Source organism: Micropterus salmoides, unplaced genomic scaffold, assembly GCF_014851395.1.
Source record: "Micropterus salmoides isolate LMB-PRFRI ecotype aquatic unplaced genomic scaffold, ASM1485139v1 Ms_hic_scaffold_23, whole genome shotgun sequence".
Classification (NCBI taxonomy): Eukaryota; Metazoa; Chordata; class Actinopteri; order Centrarchiformes; family Centrarchidae; genus Micropterus; species Micropterus salmoides.
This window is the reverse complement of record NW_024041484.1, coordinates 12,628,623-12,648,667: the sequence shown is the minus strand read 5'-3', so window position 1 is coordinate 12,648,667 and position 20,045 is coordinate 12,628,623. Positions and strand designations below refer to the sequence as shown.

At 39.8% G+C, this 20,045-nt stretch overlaps 2 protein-coding genes across 2 annotated transcripts in view; one reads left to right on the top strand and one right to left on the bottom strand.

Annotated features, from left to right (window-relative positions):
• The window catches only part of LOC119918312 (gamma-secretase activating protein), a 40,518-nt gene extending 33,029 nt beyond the window's left edge, over positions 1–7,489 (top strand). Inside the window, exons 29-32 of the mRNA XM_038738977.1 lie at positions 1,925–1,986; positions 3,585–3,689; positions 4,642–4,738; positions 4,946–7,489. Of these exons, the coding sequence (XP_038594905.1) occupies positions 1,925–1,986; positions 3,585–3,689; positions 4,642–4,738; positions 4,946–5,046 (365 nt within the window). The 3' untranslated portion in view covers positions 5,047–7,489. The remainder of the gene's footprint in view (positions 1–1,924; positions 1,987–3,584; positions 3,690–4,641; positions 4,739–4,945) is intronic.
• Positions 6,985–20,045, bottom strand: part of ccdc146 (coiled-coil domain containing 146) — a 47,973-nt gene continuing 34,912 nt past the window's right edge. The window contains exons 19-23 of the mRNA XM_038738975.1: positions 15,758–15,868; positions 15,508–15,645; positions 14,766–14,891; positions 12,672–12,794; positions 6,985–9,934 (exon numbers count right to left, since the gene is read on the bottom strand). Of these exons, the coding sequence (XP_038594903.1) occupies positions 9,734–9,934; positions 12,672–12,794; positions 14,766–14,891; positions 15,508–15,645; positions 15,758–15,868 (699 nt within the window). The 3' untranslated portion in view covers positions 6,985–9,733. The remainder of the gene's footprint in view (positions 9,935–12,671; positions 12,795–14,765; positions 14,892–15,507; positions 15,646–15,757; positions 15,869–20,045) is intronic.

The window sequence follows — 20,045 nt, the reverse complement described above, 5'->3', positions numbered from 1 at the left end:
ACCGCCTACATCATCATGTATTGCCGAATTATGTATCCACCTCTTAAGGTCCTTTTCAGACACTTTGATCAAATACGGTTATCACCACATATTTTTGCTGAATCTTAAGGAATGCTACTTATACTAAGTGTAAAAACATATTAACGACTCTAAACGTTCATAAGATATACCTGAATCATTTATCGCCATTGATGAACCCCACAAAGAATATTATGGCATTTAAAAGCAGTATTTGGAGGTGCATGCAATTCTCGGCAGGCATGCAAAATTTGGCATAACACCGGCTCCAGGTTAGCCATGATCCTGGCCTGAAAATTTCAAGTGCTTGAGTAGAGGTGTAAACACTAATACTCCCCTGGTTCTCCGAGCTCCCAGTCCGGGCTGAACCAGCTATGACCCTTAACCTTAATTACATAACGGCCGCGGTACTTTAGAAACGCTATTTGGTCATCAGCAAACTCCACAAATCACAGAGAGTTGAGACAGAGCAGCCAGGGGACACGGGGAACTTTAGGACACCATTACAATGGCGTAGGACGTAGACAGTGAAGCAGCTGACTTCCGATGTTGAAAGAGCAACTGTCAGCTAGCCCGAACAGGCCATCGACTAGCCAATCAACTTGCCCGACCCAGGTCGAAACCCTGGGTTCAAGTCAGGGGACTTTGATGGCCACTGTAGAAATCTTCCAGGACTTCTTCTGCAACGAAGCCCAGTTGCACCAGGTGTGCTCGAGGCAACACCTGTTATGCATATTATATTTGTGCTGTTCTGAAGGATTCTGTTTGGGGTGTTGAATCATTTTGAAACTGAATTCTGGGAAAACAAACGCTATTTCAGTTGCTTTTGTTTGATTTGTTCATTGCAAACAGCTGAAAGTCTGTAATAGTTGACAATAAACCTGATTTGCAGTGGGGATTGAATAGTTTTGATTGCAAATGTAGATGTAATATCCAACAATTAGGCTCTTGCTGGCATTTTCAGATGAGGAGTGAACACGCTATAGCCATACTAGAGACTTGTAGACCTACTGCACGGTGGTGCTTTGAGCTAAATGCTAATTTCAGCTAACATGCTGATGTGTGGTGATATGTCATGAGCACTGGATACATTTTGACCTGATGATGACAATATGATTCTTTCTCTGTTCAAAACTTCATGATAATCCATCCAATTGTTGTATTTCAGTCTAGACCAAAGTGGTTTACTGACAAATGTAATGTTATAGACTGTATTGGTGGAAAAAGTTTAAGAAAGGAATTTAATAATCTGGGAAAAACTCATCATCTGCTCACCTACATTTTGAGAAGTTAGTTGAGGTGTTTTTTGCCCCTTATAACAATACACCCTGAGACGGGAGGTATGCCAACTGCATATCCCAGAATGCTTTTGAGCTCCTGGGAGTCTTCCAGAAGCCGCTGAAGCAAGATGCCAGGTCAAAGGATGTCACAGGCTCTCTGCTTCTGTTTCCTTTTTGAATTGATGGATCTCACTGTGACACAAAAATACAGCGTTCTGAAATTTCTTACAGCCAGAATAAGAAAGTGGTACTGACTCAGAATCCTCTTGCGCTTGGGAAGCTCTGTTTGCCAAAACATTGTCATTTTTCTATATAAGTGAGCTATTCCTCTAATGCTTTTTTTATCCATGGAAATGAGCATATAAGAAGAATAGTTATTGTAGCTACAGCAATTTGGGATTTTGTTGATTTGCATTTGTTTTACCTGCAGTGTCTCCAGGAAAAGAAAATAGATGTTTAATCCCACGGTTCCTTCAGAAAGGATTTTGAGTAATTAACTTAGATATACAAGTACAGAAAGAAGGTGTGACATGGAATTATTTGTCCCTCCATGTGATATTCTTCTTCAGATGAGTAATTAGCACCATGCCTCCTCTCTTTTCCCCTCTCTCTCTCTTTGTGTTCAGATTTGGACAACAGTGATGCCAACGAGAGACTGAAGTTCAGCATACTTAAGAGACTCCCTGAGGTACTTCTGTGTGTGTTTGAGTGTGTGGGGCCAAAACACAAGGTTTGTATGCGGGGCCACGGGTCGTTTGGATTAGCTTATCTAACAGGGAAAGATTAAAAGGAGCTTATTCAACCTTTTCTATCTGGTGTAGTCACTCCAAAAAGAATCTCATAGCATAATATCAGCCGTCCACGTGGTGAGATGTCGAGCGTACAAACTTAGAGGTCAGAGCTGAAATGTAGCAGCCCATGGCCGGTGAGAATTTCTCAGCCTGGATGGTATAAAACAATGCATGAGGCTATTATAATCCCATCTATTAGTGAGAAGGAAGTCTTGATCTTTTCTCGAATGGTTCTCTCCCAAAACTTTCCGTTCTGGTCCAATTAAGAGTTTGAAGCTATTTTAGGTCTCATCTCCCTCAAGCCCCCCTCAAGCCAATCACCAAGCACTTGTGTAACTGGCTGGTGTTTATGTGTGTGTGCGTGTGTTGGGGAGGGGGTAGTGTAGGTAGTTACCGAGTCTGTGTGTATTATGTGTGTCCCTAACTCTTGTGTAACTTCCACGTGTTCTTGTGTGGGTACAGTATATTTCTTCTGTAGCTGTGTGTGTGTGTGTGTGTGTGTGTGTGTGTGTGTGTTCCATCCGCATTGTGATCAGAGGAATGTTGAGTGTTTAGTGTCTCTGTTCTGTTTCCTGCCCGTCAGACCTTTGTTGGGTGAGTTTGGCAGGCAGGAGAGATTTAGCAGGTACAGCACACACACACACACACACTCCTACAGAGCTAGAAAACAGGAGATGGCCCATTGCTGGAAATTCATATCTTGGCTAAGCACCCCTCATAACTCTCATTATATATGTGTTTAACTCTCACATGTCTTTTCAAAGTTTCTAAAAGGCTGCATTCTTATTGAGAGGTTGTAATTATTTTGAGTTTATTTGAGTGTTCTAGCTAAATAAATTATCATGTGATTATTTTATCTATGAATACACTCTCAATTGAACTTCAATTGAAAGAGGACTATATTGTGATATAAAAAGACATATACCGTAAAAAAGGATTTGAGCCATATTGCCTACTCCTTTTACATGTTCAGTCAGGTAATAATCATCATTCATTTCAAACGGCTGCGTGTTCTCAATAAACAACAAAAACGGCGACACCAAAAGGAGACAATTGTGCAAAATAGTTTGTTAATAGCACTGTCTCAGCAAAAACATACGTATTAATCTCAACTTGTTTCTTCTCACCTCTGACAATAACACAACCCTTGAAGGGATCCAGCAGCTCCGTATCAACTTGGCAGCGAGTCTGAAGCTGGACAGAAAGCAGCCCTGAGGAAAAGCTGCATTCTCTCTTATTGTCAGCCACACCTGTTGTCTCTGTTTGGTTATTACGTGATATTTATTACTGTGGTGTGCACAGAACATTTTGATTCCTCTGGAATTCCTCATTAGCAGTCAACTCCTAAATAATGGTTTTGAGTTCCAGTTGGCAAAATGGAAAGGGACAGATGTTCACATGCTTCAGGGATGGGTTTTTTAGCTACATGCCTAAAATGCAAATTGTAAAATGTGTGTGTGTGTGTGTGTGTGTGTGTGTGTGTGTCTGTGTGTAGCCTATGGAGCAGAGGATCTACCATATGTGGGACCATCCTGTCAGTTCAGCTTCAATCTCCAGGGATTATGTCACGACTCTGCTGGAGAAACACAGCAAAAACAAGGTGATAAAGGAACTCATTAGCACTCGCTAACTATGGGGAAAATTTCTCAGACATACATGAAATCCCTCCAGAAAAAAAAGTGTGACATGAAGTGTGTAGCGCTGAAGTGGTTAGTTTGTCACTCACTTAGTTGATAGACATTTTGATGTCAAATTTAATTTGATCAGTCATTTATCTAGCAACAAGCCAAAGAGTCTACAGCCATGCTAGCGCTTCTCTTACCCTGTAAGTAGACACAGTGGTGCTTTGCGCTAAATGCTAAATCAGCATGCTAACATGTTCCCAATGACAATGATAACATGATAATATTCAGTAGGTATATTGTTTACCTTGTTCAACATCTTAGTTTAGTGTCGCTAGCATGCTAACATTTGCTAATTAGCAATAAACACATATTACAGCCAAAGCTAATGGGAATGTCATTAATTTTGTACAAATTTAGTCAAAAAACAAAAGATTATTGGCTAAAAATGCTACAAAAATGTGCTGATTCCAGCTGTTCAAATTGTGAAGATGGTGGTGCTTGTCTCCTTTTTTAAAATCTTCTAAATTTGATATGTTTGTGTATTGGGCTATTGGTCAATTGGACATCCCCTCGGGCTCTGGAAAATTGTGATGGGCTTTTGCCACTATTATCACAGGTTTCTGACAAGGAATCCTTACCTTACCTTATTAAATGTGTTTAAACAGTGGCCCCAGTTGTACAGCCAACACAGCATCTATCTACACCCAATGCCATTGGCCAGTTTCAGTCATCTAATTGGGTTGCGGACTGGTATGGAGAGCCAGTAGCAATTCGTAAAAAATATATGGGTGCCTAAAATGTTTAGATCCATAAGAGGAAATAATTGAGTCAAGGTAATAGGTTTTTTCTGCAGATTTGTCTTGACTGTGTATGTCCGGAAAGCCTGCAGAATACACAGTTGTGTTTTTGCTTTTCCTTCCTCCTCAGGGATTTACATTCAGCAGCAGAGAGAGGCCAGGCTTCAGACCTGAGTTTCTGCCTCTTACCTACCTGGCAAAAATGCTCTCTGATATAGAGGAACAAGGTAGCGTACGCGTGTGTGTGTACGTGTGTGTGTGTATCCTGCCTTTGGAGGATTAAGACAGCTTGTGTGTGTTTATGTGCATGCTTGGTCAGAATGCAGCAGCCTCTCATCACGAAGGAGCAAGGAAGGAAGTGTTTGGCTGTGTCTTGTGTTATATTCCCTAAAAGAAGCTGTATCACTCTCTAAACTTCTCTTCCTGCATTCCAGCTCTGAACCCTTTCGAGGAGCAGGAGAACGTGGACGCGAGGTTTGTGGAGGAGACGGCTCTGAAACAGACAGTAATACTGCTGGGCTTTGAGGAAAAATGAAGGATGTGCAGGGGAGCGGAAGGGCGGAGAGGGACAAGGGATGGATGGATTTAGGGGGAAACAGATGTGGGGGGGGGGGTTGTCATCATTGACTCGGCCTTGAGGACAAGTGCCGGATGGATGGATGGATGGATGGATGGATGATGGAGGGACGGAGGGCGAGAAGCGAAAGATGAATGGAGAGATTGAGCGCCCATAAACAAGCTCTCAGTGTTTTATGACAAATTAGGGTGGGACAGAGCCATAGATGGATGGAGACGCCCAGAAAGGGAAGATGGAGGGGGGAATAGGAGGCAGATCGGATAAAAAAAGTCATCCTATTTTTCCACCTCTAAATACTGAAGTGTGATATGATGTGAGAGGGACAGTGGCTTGTTATTTTACAATACACAAACAATGTAAGAACTGTGTTTAAAATGGAAACAATAGTAACACAATTCAATTTGGGGAAACATGCTTATCATTTTTTTTTTTATTAAAAATCAATAACTGCAGGCAGCTGTTTATCTGAACTCATATTTCTGTAGCGGCAACAATTCTCTCTCCACAACTTCTCCACTTCCTCTCATACAATTTATGAACATTGATGTCAAATACTGCAAACAGTATTTATAAATCAAACACGCTTATTTGTCCTCCTGTGCTCTCTGTAATGCTGCTGCACCCCATCAACTTGATTACATGCTGACAAAAGCGTCGCAGACAGAGCCGCTTGATATGGTCTCTCAGTGGCTGCTGTGCATTCAATCTGGTCTTTAACAATGAGTTATACAGAATATTTGCAGCTGAAAGGAGTGCTGGTATAACTCAGTGAGACTAACAGGCCCTTGCAAAGATTTAAAATTACAAGCCCAAACAGTGTTATAAATGGAATATACTGTATTTTCAATATACAAATTAACATATTCTTAATAGGAAATACACTGATTGTTACTTTATACAAAAACTAAATTGCTGAAGGATTAGAAGGATTTTCAAGCTTTGAGATGACTGAGTAAAGTGGCTATCAGGAACGTTTCAAATATTTAGGAAATTCACTGTTGCTGGATTTGTACGGAGAATAAGGGCTGGCTATCATTTGAACTGTTTTGATACTAGTGCTGGTATGATACCTATGTTGCTGCACAGCACTAAATGATGTCATAATTAGAGAAATATGAACATGTTTCTCTACAAATTCCTCAGCCAAAATTCTCAAATATTAAACGTCTAAACACAAGTGACCATACAAAAACATTAGCTTGCATAAAACTGCCTAAAACTAGCTCAATATTTATTTAAAGTGAGACTATATTTACTTTTAAAAGGAGATATACCACATTCTTAGTACAAAATGATACCTTACTTTAAGTAATATAAACATATTTTTCCCTCAGCCAGTTTTAAAATGTTAAACATTGTCTAAACACAAGAGACCATACAAGAAGTTTGGCTAAGTGAATCAAAATTGCTAGTTTTAGGCTATTTTAAAGTGGGACTACATACCTAAACCACACACACACACACACACACACATTCTTAGTACAAGAACTTCGTCTCACTTAAATTGTCTAAAACTAGCTATATTGTGATTTAAAGTTAGACTATTTTACTTTTGTAAGACAAGGTTTCATATTCTTACTTATATAAATGAAAAGTTGAATTCATAGGCAATAAAACACACTCTACTAAATTCTTTACACTCAGGGTTTTGCTGCTACAGCCTTATTGGTCTGGTATGACTTGTATATTATGATGGCTAATGTTAGCAATCTTTAGGTTGATATCTCTATAACTGCAAGACTGAGCTAGTTTGCTAACACCATTGCTCTTCTTTTTGTTTTAGCACTTTCCATGCAATTGTCATTTACTCATCGGCTTACAATAAACCAGGAAGCTGGCAGAAGAAAAAGTAAACAAGGTCTAAGGTAATACACAAGGATAAAAATTAGCAGTCCACTCATTTTATAGTGCCTTTATTCATATAGCCTATTGTAAAAATCAATCTCCAAAATGCTTTACAAACCATAAAATCAAAGAAGACAGTACAGGGTTAATAGGGCAATACAAATTAAAATAATAAAAAAATTAAAAACTGACATTACTCACCCTGCCTGCACACACACACAAACATCTAGTTTGAATAACGTGCCATAACGTGTGCCCTCAATCATGACTAAGCTCTTACTGTAAGTGGAGAAATTCTTTGGTAGTGGTGGTGAGTGTGTGTGTGTGTGTGTGTGTGGGTGGCATGTGTTCATAATCCTTTTCACACTGTCTGAATGTTAGCAGCCCACGAGACTCAATGCCAGAGATTATTTACACCTCCGTGTTTGTGCTTTGAATTGAGAAATGACAAAACATTCCTCTGAATAAAAAAGGGATTTCTTAAGCACTCATGTTTCTTATGGTTACACAAAAAAGTTTTGTAAGATGAAATGTAAATAAAGAGATTCCCCCTGCCCCATGTTTTCTGTATTTCTCTCTCTGCCATACTTTTGAAGAGCATGGTGTACCGATAAGTTCCGTGGCAACAGTTAGGCCTTGGCTAACTTTGTTTCCAATGAATCTCCTTTGAACCCAAGAATATTTAGAGCCAGTTGCACTGTGGAGCCTTGAGGTAAATTAGGAAATGATCTCAGCATGCAGTCAAATAGTTTGTAGCTTGAACAGCTCTGCAGAACAGTAAGTGAGCTCTCAGATTCTTCACAAAATTGTGTGTTTTGGACAAACTCAGCTGAGTTCCCCTAAAGTCTGCAGATAATCTCAGCATCGCTCATCATATGCGCTGAGTCACTTACTAATAAACGCCCATCATGCTTTCAGACATGCTTGTTTTTCAATACCTACATTAGTGCCAAATTATACACTTTTTTTTTTACCATGAGCTTTATCACCTTGGTACAGTTGTCTCATATCATTATTCTTCTGGGGAACTTCCTTTTAAATGTGAATGAATCCCTCATTTCCCACTCAATTGCCTCCTCCGCACTCTGCTATGCAGTCAGTGTTATGTAGCAGGCCAAATAAGCACAACAACAGTTAGGGGGCAAGTTTATCTGACAGCTTGCAGTGGATGATCACACACACACCTCATTGTTAGGTGGACAGGGCTGCCTCAAAATTGGATAAACTCAACCTGCTGCCTTCTTGAAACTTTTAGGAAGTTTACTCACACAGAGTAGGCCGACACAAAGTTTTTTGTCAGACTCAGCCCCACATCCTTATCAGATGAGCTCAACTCATCGCCACAGCTAATTATTTCAAGTTAATCCTTTACTTTTAGCTAACTATTTCAACAGGTGATCCATTACTTTAGCTAATTACAATATTTCAACTATTTATGTATTCATTTTATGTAATTATTTAAATGATTTAGCCAATACTTTTAGATAATTATTTCAAGTTTACCCTCTACAACTATTTTGACTTGCTAACCACTTTTTCATGCACTCTCATTGGCAACTAAAGAACCGACTGATGTGGGTGGGCGGCGTCTCATGTGCTATCAGCCTTGTATTATTACAAGGTATTATTATGACTAATAATATATTTACTTTAGATCAGTCTCAGCCATTTGTAATTCTATTTGGATGTTGTTTTTTTACTAAACTCAAAAACAGTGTGTACATATACTTTTTGATCAAATTATGATTTATATTGATTTTCAAATTGGCTGAGCGACTACAGAAGTACAGAAATAGTTGGGAATCATGAATGACCACAGTAATGGTCCCCACATGAACGCAGTTAACAAACACATGTGCTTACAAGCTGCAAAACATGCTCACTAGCACCATAACTACTCAAGCTAAGATCAGCAGGTACTTCCAGTAAGTTTTTAGATACTTCAAAAGGCAAGTGACTTTGACTCTCCGTCCCATTTAGAGCTCTGCTTTTATCCATTTTTTCCCTACGATTGTCCTCTGCCACCTTTTGCAACGGCCGTCTCTCATTCCTCTTCATTGAAATTCTCCTCTCTCTTGTCATTCTCTATGTTCTTTCATTGCCTGATCTGCCTCTCTATATTTACATTTATCATTTCAGGCATTAAGCAGCCACTCTTAGCCTAGCTTAGAGCTTAAACCCATTGCAATTTATGCATCGGCTGCAAGATTACAAGTGCGGGGGATGAAACGGCTGAAGAATATGTCGAAATATTCCAGTGTCCCTGAGAAATTTTTAAGAGAAAGGTAGTGAGACGATAATGATGTGTTGCTAATTACAGAAATAAATACAAAACTTCATTAGTAGATACGATGTAACAATACAACACAAGTTTTATCTCCACTAAGTCCTCTGTCTTCTCTTCCACTCTCTTACAGTAAGTAGTGTTACTGCAAGCTAGAGTGTAAACAAGCTCTTGCCAGTAATTCTTTTTTTAAAAAAGGAAACAAAATTACAACCAGATGCAGTCCACAAGTAAGCACTCACATGACAAAACAGCAGTGGTATGCTGGACAGTGAGTACACAAACATACACAAGGAGCAGGGAGGAGGAGGAAGGAGCGGCACAGAGCGGTGTGTGGAGAGCAGATACATCAAGTATGATAGAAATGTGCCAAATGAGATGAGATGCACTGGAAAATATATGAAAAAAAATCGTCATTGGCTTTTACATTTTATGCTTCTGAAGGATACTGATGTGAACGGTGGGGATTAAAAAATAAGCCCAAAGCAACACCCCCATGTTTATGAATGTTGTTTTCTATATCTCTAAGGGTTTGAGTGTTGGTTTGCGGATGTGTCTCATGTTGGCTCCTGGTTGGGATGGTTTGAAGGGGGCCTGAGCTCCGTAGGGTTTTGGCAGAGGGAGCGGGCCGGTCAGGGGGATGTATGCGTTGGGACGGGTTTCAGCTGTGGTGTACTCTCCATTAGGCAACTGATTCCACTCCTCTTCTTCAGCCAGCTGCACACACAAACACACATACACACACACACACACACACACACACACACAAATACCAGAGGCAGTTTTAATATTTGATGTAAGACTGCATGACCTTGGACTAAATAGTTAAAATTAAATCTTCCTGAATTTTAATCATGAAAATGGAATAATTTATTTAGCAATTTTTTTTCTTACTTCTTAAGACAAATGCAAAGGCACAAGTGAACAGTTGAGTGCATGAGCTCACAATCGCAAGGCCAAAAGTTTGATCATTTTTTTCGAAAATACACATTAAAGAGATTAGTGATACTAGAGATGCTGGGTTTGTTATAAAGGAGTTGTTGTTCTTTTTTGGAATAAAATAATACCAATCCATAGTAAGCTGCACTTGTTCAACTGGATGTTCAACATCAAATGAAAGCTGTTTTTCTCTTTCGGAAGTGTGGAATAAAGGATACGGCTGGCAATATCTTATATTGTTCATTATGTCAACAACCCTGTCTGTGGCTCTCAGCCCCAAGCCCATTCGTTCCTACTCAACAGGAAAGTCTTTAAAAATGGGTCAAAAAAATATATTTTAATTTATAAAAAAGGCTACAGTATTTAGGTTCTAAAAACCTAAATATATATATATATATATATATATATCTTAGCCCCTAATGGGGCTCTTGCCTGCCTGTGGCTGGAGTCGGTGTGGCGCGGTTTTGGCGTACCACTATTACTAACAACTACATTCTGTAACAGGCTTGTGAACACACGAACACACACAGACACACAGACACACACACACTCATAGACACATTCACCCACACGCACACAGACACACACTCTCACATATGGACACACACACACATACAGACATATACACAAACAAATTTAGGTTGTCCCTGGTTGTCACAGGTAGAATTATTCTTGATGCTTTTTTTAAAGTTGCTTAAAACCTTAAATTAATTGTTATTATTCCAGCTCTCATGGCTGTGCTGTGTTGTTTATTTATTTTGCCTGACTGTTTCTCGTTTTCATTTCTCTCTCAGTTGTCTTCCTATGTCAGCTGCTTATTGCTGCTGTTTTTCTCCGCCCCAAGCCCCCTCTCCTCATTCTCTGGCAGGTTTCCTTGCTTTCTGCAATTGGTGTTTCCCTCTGCTATTTCCTGTTGTCCCCACCTCCCATCCCCGTTCACTTACAGGTGTTGTCCATACTCTGTGGTGTCTGTTTCTGCAGTGTATGTGCCCCCATCCCCACTTCTACCCCGCTGTCCGGCCCACTGACAAATCATCCATCCATCCATCCATCCATCGTCAACCGCTTATCCTGCATACAGGGTCGCGGGGGCTGGAGCCAATCCCAGCTTACATCGGGTGAAAGGCGGGTACACCCTGGACAGGTCGCCAGTCCAACGCAGGGCCACACATAGACAGACAACCACTCACACTCACATTCATGCCTAAGGACAATTTAGAGTCACCAATTATCCTAGTCCGCATGTCTTTGGATGGTGGGAGGAAGCCGGAGCCCCTGGAGAGAACCCACGCAGACACGGGGAGAAAATGCAAACTCCACACAGAAAGGCCGGGGGCAACGGGGGTGCTAACCACTGTACAACCGTGCCGCCTGCACTGACAATACATTTACATTTACAATTAAATAATAAAATGAGGAGTAAAAATGAAAATGAATACATCTTAAAATAGACTATTACAAACTATACCAAAAGACTATTAGCACTAATTATCTGATAACACGTAAACACCTCAACCAAACTAACCATATGCAGGTATATGTTAACTTAGGCTGGAAAACATCTTTCTTCCTTCAATAAAACTTGCTTGTAGAGTACTGACAGTGGCAGACAAAATTAATTTGAACCCAATATGGCTGATGGATCAATTTGTAACCATGGCAGACTCCTGCTGAGAAAATAAAAATCTTCCAGTGTTCACATGTCCTTGTGACGCTACAGACCCCCCTTTGACTTTCACCCCCACAACGGCATGCAAATGAACTGTGCCTAAATCTGACTGAGACTTCAAAGACATGGCGATTTTCTCATGCATATGAACCGTATATCCGCTGGCTTGTGATCTAAGGAGCGCACACAAAACAAGGAATAACGGCTTTAAATGCAAAAAATAGCAGGAACTTCCAATAAAATAAACAGGAAAAAAAACATATTTGTCTCATCACATTTACATTTAAAGAAGAAGCTTAAAACACATGATTGACAATGACTCTGAAAGTAGAAAAAAGCTTAAATTCATATAGGTTTCTGCAGATTCCCTGCTATTTTTTGGTTTGGCATTGTGCATGCAGAGTATATAGAGTGGTGTCTTTTTGGGTCTGCGGCTATAAGCAGGAATAAACTGGGTGAGAAAATACAGATCAGAATAACAACAGACAAGCTGCACACAGCTGAACTGGTTTCAGATACAGGCAATGTGTGAGTTTCTTGTGTAGACAGCCACCAATTTTGTTTGTCAGCCAGTCGTGTCCTGTGTTTGTGCAAGTGGTGAAAACTATTCTAGTTCCTGTTTAGTCTCTGTGAGTGTGGAGTGTTTCTACTACTTCTCTGTCTGTCTGCATGTTCAGGTATACAGCAGCCCTTTTGTCCCTCAGAATCTTAATTGATTCCTGCCCCGCGTCTTTGTCCCAGCTCCACTTCTTTTTTCTTTTGTCACTCTATCTTCTTTTCTTGTGCCTCAGTGCTTTAATCAATTCCTGACCAGTGATCTCTGTGTGTGTCTATGTGTTACTTTACCCTCTCTCTCTCCTCTTTGTCCCTCTGCCTCCTCTTCCTGTCTCGGAGCATCCTCCTCCACTCCTCCTCTATCTCAGGGCATGGTGGCAGGCCCTGCTCCAGCTGCTCCTGGCACCTGTCCATCTGGAAACACAGGACGAGAAACATTCACTTTGTATTCCTATCACTCCGTCCAGTCTGCACTCTCTTGACTCAATTCAATTCTAACTGCACCCGAAAACAGATGGTCGTATTAGTGTCCGAATATGGGCAAAGTTATGCCTCTGCACTTTCTACGTCTAGTTGTGTGTGCGGCGTGCTGCAGGCGTACATCAGCTGCAGGGGCTCTTCATTAACACGTATCTCTTGAAACATTTAGAAGGAATGGGGGAAAATCCTCTCATTTTTAGTAGTTTAATTCTAGTTCAAATCTCTTGCTTAAATGACAATTAAGCTGATGGTTTTCCTTCCCTTAATACTTAAAATCCACAGTGGTTGATTATTTCCATGCTCCAACGCAACAGAAGGGTTTTAAAATTAAAATTATATAACACTTATAATAGTGATAATATGAGTGGCTGATAGCATGAGTCATTAATGTATGATGTCAATCAAAATCAAGTAAAATGATTGGTTAAGCATTGCCTGTTCACTTCTGAAATGTACTGTATATTATATTAACAATGGATAAATTACTAGGAGTAATGTGATAGGGGTCAGCCATAGGGAATGATCACCCAAAGAGAATGATCACCCCAAAGTTCTCTGGAGTGTTTTAGTAACTTTCAGCTCACCATTTTGGTTCTAAGTGCTAGATGTTCTAGCTCACTATCACCTATCTTGTCAACCTAGCTTCCAGTACCTTGTTTTTCAGCATAAAAGCTCTGATAAATGCACTGTACGCATGGAAAACAAACAAAGCTAGTGACTAGCTGGTGAACATAGTGGAGCTTAGCAGCTAAAGAGACATTTCCCTCAGGAGTTGCTGGAAAACCAGGAGAGTGAATATCGGACAGCTTGACTACTTGTTTAGTTTTCAGATACCTGAAATGGAAAGAATCAACAGTGTATTAAAGGTAAAAACATTATATAACATGGCAATGCAGATGTGGATTTAGCCTGTGGATAAGCAGTAGTATGAAATACAAAAACAGTAATAATTAGCTTTAAACAGTCACAGAAGAATATTAACGTTACTTGCCTAACATTGTTACATGTAATATTCTTATTTGATCAGCAAGACCATTCAGAGCCACTACATAAGGTTAACTTACTGTTAATTCAATCGTGAGTCTTTTGAACACAGGTAAGAGCAGACAGTTAGTTAAGTTGGCTAAACTTTCAACTTAACAGACTTAAATGTTAACAGTGGAACTTTTCTTGGTTGCTATGGATACAGAAGTTGCTAATCTGCTAGTGCTACTTTCATTTCCAGTAAACACAAAAGAAAAGTCCACTCTTCTGGAACTTTTGATCTCAATGTCAGCTTTCAGCTTTTGCACCAACGTGGACAAGTAGAGGTGCTCAGAAGAGACAACTTGGAAACTCCATCTGCTAAGGGAGATTGTGTGATAAGATCGCAAGGTCCAGAACAGCTACTGAGTAGACCTTGTGGTGAGTTTGTTTTTGTCAAACAACAACATAGATTCTGCATATAATCTGTTTTTAAAAAGGCCACTAAATGCTTGCTGTGGGACCAGGAGTGACTGGATGCTCAGCACCATTGCTAAATATTAATCCTGATTCCCTGATGCTTAGCACTAATTCATTTGTTTGTTTTGCATGGTTTTGGTTTCTTTTAAAATTAAACCCCTCAGAGTTTAATTTTTATCTCATTTATAAAAATTGTTATTGAATATTATTTATTCTCCCTGTGCTTACCTTTTGATTTGTTGGACTGTGCAAACAAGCAAAATTAATGGGTTTGAGGCGAAACACAGGACACAGTGAAAATTATTGTTGAGACACTTTTTGCTGTCTTCGATCGCGGTCAGTGGAGAATGACAGGAATAATGGGAAAGACAGTGGGAGACTGAGTGGATTATGTGCAACCAAGATCACAGTTTTTGGACTCTAGAATCACACTGTTGCGGAGTGTCTGGGACCACCTCTGACCTGGAGCTCTTTCTCTCTGATCTCTTGTTGGAGAGACAAAGTGACGGCTTGCTTCACGGAAAGCTCTGCAGAAACGGCCATCATCTGGTGGTTGGTGTCGATGATGTGAGTTCGGAGCTCGTTTAACTAGAGGCAGACACACGGAGAATTTCACACTGATTCAACATGCAGTTAGATACAGAATTCATGTTTTGACACAAGTTGTGAAGCTAATCATTCAATATGATCGCTTTTAGAGCTGCCTTGATGAGCTATGACGAAACAGTTTATTTCAATGCCATTCAATATTAATTATAAAGTTACACTCTACTCCTACTGCACATATACACATGTACGTAAGCATCTCCTTACATTTGTTATTTAGCTAGTACTGTGAGAGGACCTTAATTCATGACATTATTGCATACAAGGAATCTTGTTCTAATTGAGGCTATTAATAATTGGTGTTCGAGAGAAAGAAAGACATACACACAGCCAACGTGGGAGAATGAAAGCGAGACAAAGCAAGTGAGAGTACGAGGAAATTGTAATGCTCGGTGAACTCCTTAATGCCCACTCTGCATGCTCCTCACATGGGCCGCACATGCTCAGAGAGAGGTAAAAGACCCACTGTGAATTAATAGGTGATTTTGCATGTGTGTGTGTATTAATCAGGGTGTCCATTGTTTTGTCTGTATTTGATCGGTGTGTATGTGAGCTGAGCCTCATCTCAGTCTGTGTGCAAGTGGGTCTTGTTGTCTACCTTCTTGGCCAGTGAGAGTCTGTCTTGTTGGCAGTTCTCAGCCTGCTCGCTGAGTGGCTTCGAGAGCCGGGTCACCTGGTCCACAAGGAGTTCTTTTTCCAGCACCTGCCTCTCACTCTCTGCTAGATTTGCCTCCAGCTACGTGCATAGAGACACAATGATTATTATATTTTGTCATGGATTTTCACCACAAATGCATGCTTATATGCAATTTTTTCTCACATAAACATCATCTAATGTTGTTGTGTACCTGCTCAACCTTCTTGACCAGTTCTACAGTTGAGGGGTCTTCGCCTTTTAGCTCTTTGTAATCAAGTGTTCGATTCAGACCTTCAAGGGTCCTGTCCCTGGCTTCTGACAACTAAGATACAGAGAGAATTAGAGACATAAACAAGACTAGATCACAAGTTTGTAAGTAAATACACTTGTAGTCATCGAGTCACTGACACTGAGGTCTAGTAATGAGATAATACAGTGATTTCCCACAGGATAGTATACAACATGAAAGTAGATAAGTAAGACATCTGGAATTAGTCTCCTACTGTCTGTGTTTCGAGTGCCTTGTCCTCCGGGCATTTAAGATACTTATTGCACTGGGGATTTTAAAAAAACACTTAAGACATTTCTCAGCTAAATGTAGTGGCTATATGCGAGATACTTCCCACTAGGTGACAAGTCACAGGCAAAGTCTGATAAAAGAAACCAACACTTAAAAAGCCACAGGATCCCTCTAAGGAATTGTTAAAAAAAACATTCTGACATCCTTTAAGAGAAACAGAAATAGAAAGGGAGGCAAGGATACACAAGAAAGCACAAATAAGATGAGTTTAAAGAGTGGAGGGAGATTAAAGGCAGACAGGAGGACAAGAGAAGACATTAAAATTAAATAAGGGGACAGCACAGGCATTTTAGATTCAGGCCTTCAGCTGACACCCTTATCCTACAGTTTGTCAGTGAGCTGTTTAGAGTGTTGCTCAAGTGTAAAACGTAGTTCTGACATGATTCACTGATGAACTGTTTTGAAGAACGACAAAGAAATGAAAATCTAAAGTATTAATTAAAAGGTACACGTTTTTGGCTTGTGGTAGTGCTATGAAGTGTGCCAGCAGAGGTAAGGGTAAAGAATACTGCAAGCTAGTCAAAATGGATGGAACTTCAGACTCCGAAAGATACCAAATATGTCAAGCTGAATTTTGGGAAAAAGTGTATACATTTTGCACAAGACGTGTACATTATTAATTTGATGGATTTATGCAGCCAAAAAAACCTTGGGGTCTTGGATACAGCAATGAAGAGTTGGCTAGTGGAGAACATATATATGTGATAGACGTGGAATAATATTTTTCTCGAAATGTTAAAGGGTTAATTGAATAAATCTGGGTTTTGGACTGTTGGTCACGGCAAGCTATTTAAAAACTCTTTGAAAAAGCTCCAAACAACTCTGGTACATATTTTAGACTAAATGATTAATCAACTTATTGACAAAATAATTAACACATTAATTGAAAGAGGATGTTATTTGCAGCCCTCAAAAACGCACAACCGTGAAGAGGAGCTTCATCTGTATTCACCTGGTCAGTCTGTTTAATGGTAAAAGCAGTTGGTTCTAATATCCACTATTTAATGTAGAGACAAAGACAAATACTACAACACTCTTAACGCGTGCAGGGACTGCAGAGAGAAATTAACGTTTAAAGTAGCTACAGTGGGGAAGTTAAAGCAAATGTACAATGGCCCCAATACAGCAAAACAAAGGTAGTCTATATATAAAAATATATGAAGCTGATCAAGGAACCATGACCATAAAAGGGACGTAAGCAGAAAATAGAAAGAAGAGAAAAAAATGATCAGATCAAAGGAGAGAAAAAAGTAAAACAAAAAAAGGGAAACATGACAAAGATGGCAGGGGAGATTGGACAAAAAGACAAATACAAGTGAAGAAGAAGTGATAGACAGCAGAAAGTAATGAGAGGAGTGGGGAGGAGTTGGGAAGGAAAAACTGGGTGTGGAAAAATGTTGTACACAGGCAGTGACCTGGTTCATAAAACAGCAGCTTCTCTCCACTCAACCATACAGTGTTTGTCCTTACATGCATCTGTGTATGTTTACGTGACTACATCGAATGTGAGAGTTTATGTGTCGGACTTGAAAGGGAGAGTGGAACAAAGTGATGATTCCCATTTCCCCTCCCTTCACGGAAGAGATTAATGAAGCCTCTCGTACGCAAACAAGACAGTGAGTCTGATTAAAACACACTTCAGCGTTCAGCCCCCTTAAAAAGAGGCTTCTCCCTCAACGTCATATGACTCACGTTTTAACTTAATAGTATGACTGGCATGTGATTAACTGGGACGTTTGTAAGGCTAAAGTTATAGACACTCAAGAAGAAGAAAAAAGTTGAGAGGCAGACAAAACTGACAGTAAGCAGCAGATATACTAAAAAGCTGAGATAGAGATGAGAGTGGAGCAGATGTACACGGAGAGACTGATAAAAGGCTGACATATATAGAGGGAGATAAAGTGAAGAAGAGCAAAGGAGAGACAGCATGAAGGCCAGAGTGAGAAAATGAGGGAGAGATGCGATGTGAAAGCAGACAAGAGAGACAGAATTAGACAGAGAAACGCGATGCGAACAAACAGGAATTGGGGCTGACCAAAAGGGACTGGGGTTATCTGCAGTTTTCACAGAGAATTTGACTTTGACAACAAAACCTTGTTTGCAAAGAGTTGAATGCATGTTAAGTACAAAACCAAAATGACCCTATTTCTTGCTGAACATGCAAATGAAGGGCACCAAACTGTAAATGATCCTAGTGACACCACAAATTAAACTGGATTCTGAATTCTCTCCACTTTTTGGAAAATATATAATACAGCAGCTACAGTATTTTGCATATTTTTCCATTCATCAAAAGTGGATAAAGCAGTTTTTGGACATATTTGTCGAAACAGCGTGCAAGCTTCTTCCATATAGGTGGGTATTTCCTATGGCAGTGGCTGACTTTTGAGGACCAGCTATCTTGGAGAAGCATTGTCAACTTTCATGGTGTGCTGCTGATTGGAGCATGTTGTGGCTTTGTAGCCTATAGCTTACAAACATTGATGCAAGAAATATTTTTTCTTTTATTTAACAAATCTACATAGGGCTAGTGTGTTATTGTTTGTGTAATTTAGCTACGTCCTATTACAAGATTCAACATGGGGGAAGACCAATTGTGCTGTTTAGTTCTATTTTCCACTCGGAAAGTGAAAATTAGCAAGTTATGCTAACTAGCCCCTACTCAGAAAGTGGAAGCCAGCAAGCTAGGCTAAATGGAAGCTAGTTTTCCCAGCTTGCCAACGTTAGCACTGATTCCCATTCACTTACTGTTGGAGCATGTCATTTCAACACCTGCTGAGTCATTGTCAAGCTCATGCAAAGTAAGTTTTGTGTTTGTTCCACATTCAAAGGAGGGCGATAAAAACTCATAATAACCAGTAGTCCTGTAACCTCAGCACTACGTATACAGTATTTCCCCATGCTTGGTGACTCCTTGTTACTCTGTGTCAAATCATAGATGGGACTAAGCAACGGTTAAACAAACAGTCCAACATTGTGAGAAATACTGATATTTGCTTTCTTGCTGAGAGTTGGGTGAGAAGATCAATACTGTGCCACTCTCTGTACAGTCATTTACGTGTTTGTTTATTTTTTGTATAGCTTAAACAAACAAGATACAACTTTAGGGGCTACTGGCAGATTTTGTTACCTCTGGACTGAGCCAGGCTAGCTATTTCCCCCTTTTCCAGTCTTTATAGTAAGCTAAGCTAACCAGCTGCATGTTACAGCTATATATTTAGCGTTCAACCATAAGAGTGGTATCAATCTTCTCATTTCACTCTTTTTAATAAATCAGTATATAAATCCTTTGTGTTTGTTTTGACTTGTGTATTGATTTGTTCAGCTAGCTAAATGCTATGTAACAAATGAAGAATAACCATTCAGTGTAAAAAAAAAAAACAAAACTATGTGTTAGAGATGTTTGAATTTATTTCACAGATTTAAATGAAGAAGAACTTTACCAGACTACGTCAGAATGTGCAAATACCAATGGCAAATACCCAATGAGACAAGTGTGTACCCACTCCCCACTTGTGAGCCTGCCATTTAAACACTGCATGATGGATGGGATATAGCATGTCTGTCACTCTTCTTCTCCTCTCTCCACTGTTCAATCAATCTTTTTTTCCCTCTGTTGTTGCTCTTAACATTTTTATACCCTTCCTCCTCCCTCCATTCATACAAGCTGTTGTTTTTGTTTCTCTGTGTATTCATTTGTCTCTGTGTCAGTGTCTCGGTGCTGCCTGCCTGCCTCTCTGTTTTCTTCATTCACAGTCAAAATGAATAGCTGCTTTCTTGGCTCATGAATGCTATAAAGCAATCAAAATGTGACAACATCTAGGCAGACTACAATTTGCATATAATAATTCCTCAGTTAGTAGTTAGCATGATGGTTTAAAAAGCACAGAATAGATGGCACACTGCATGCTTAACAGTA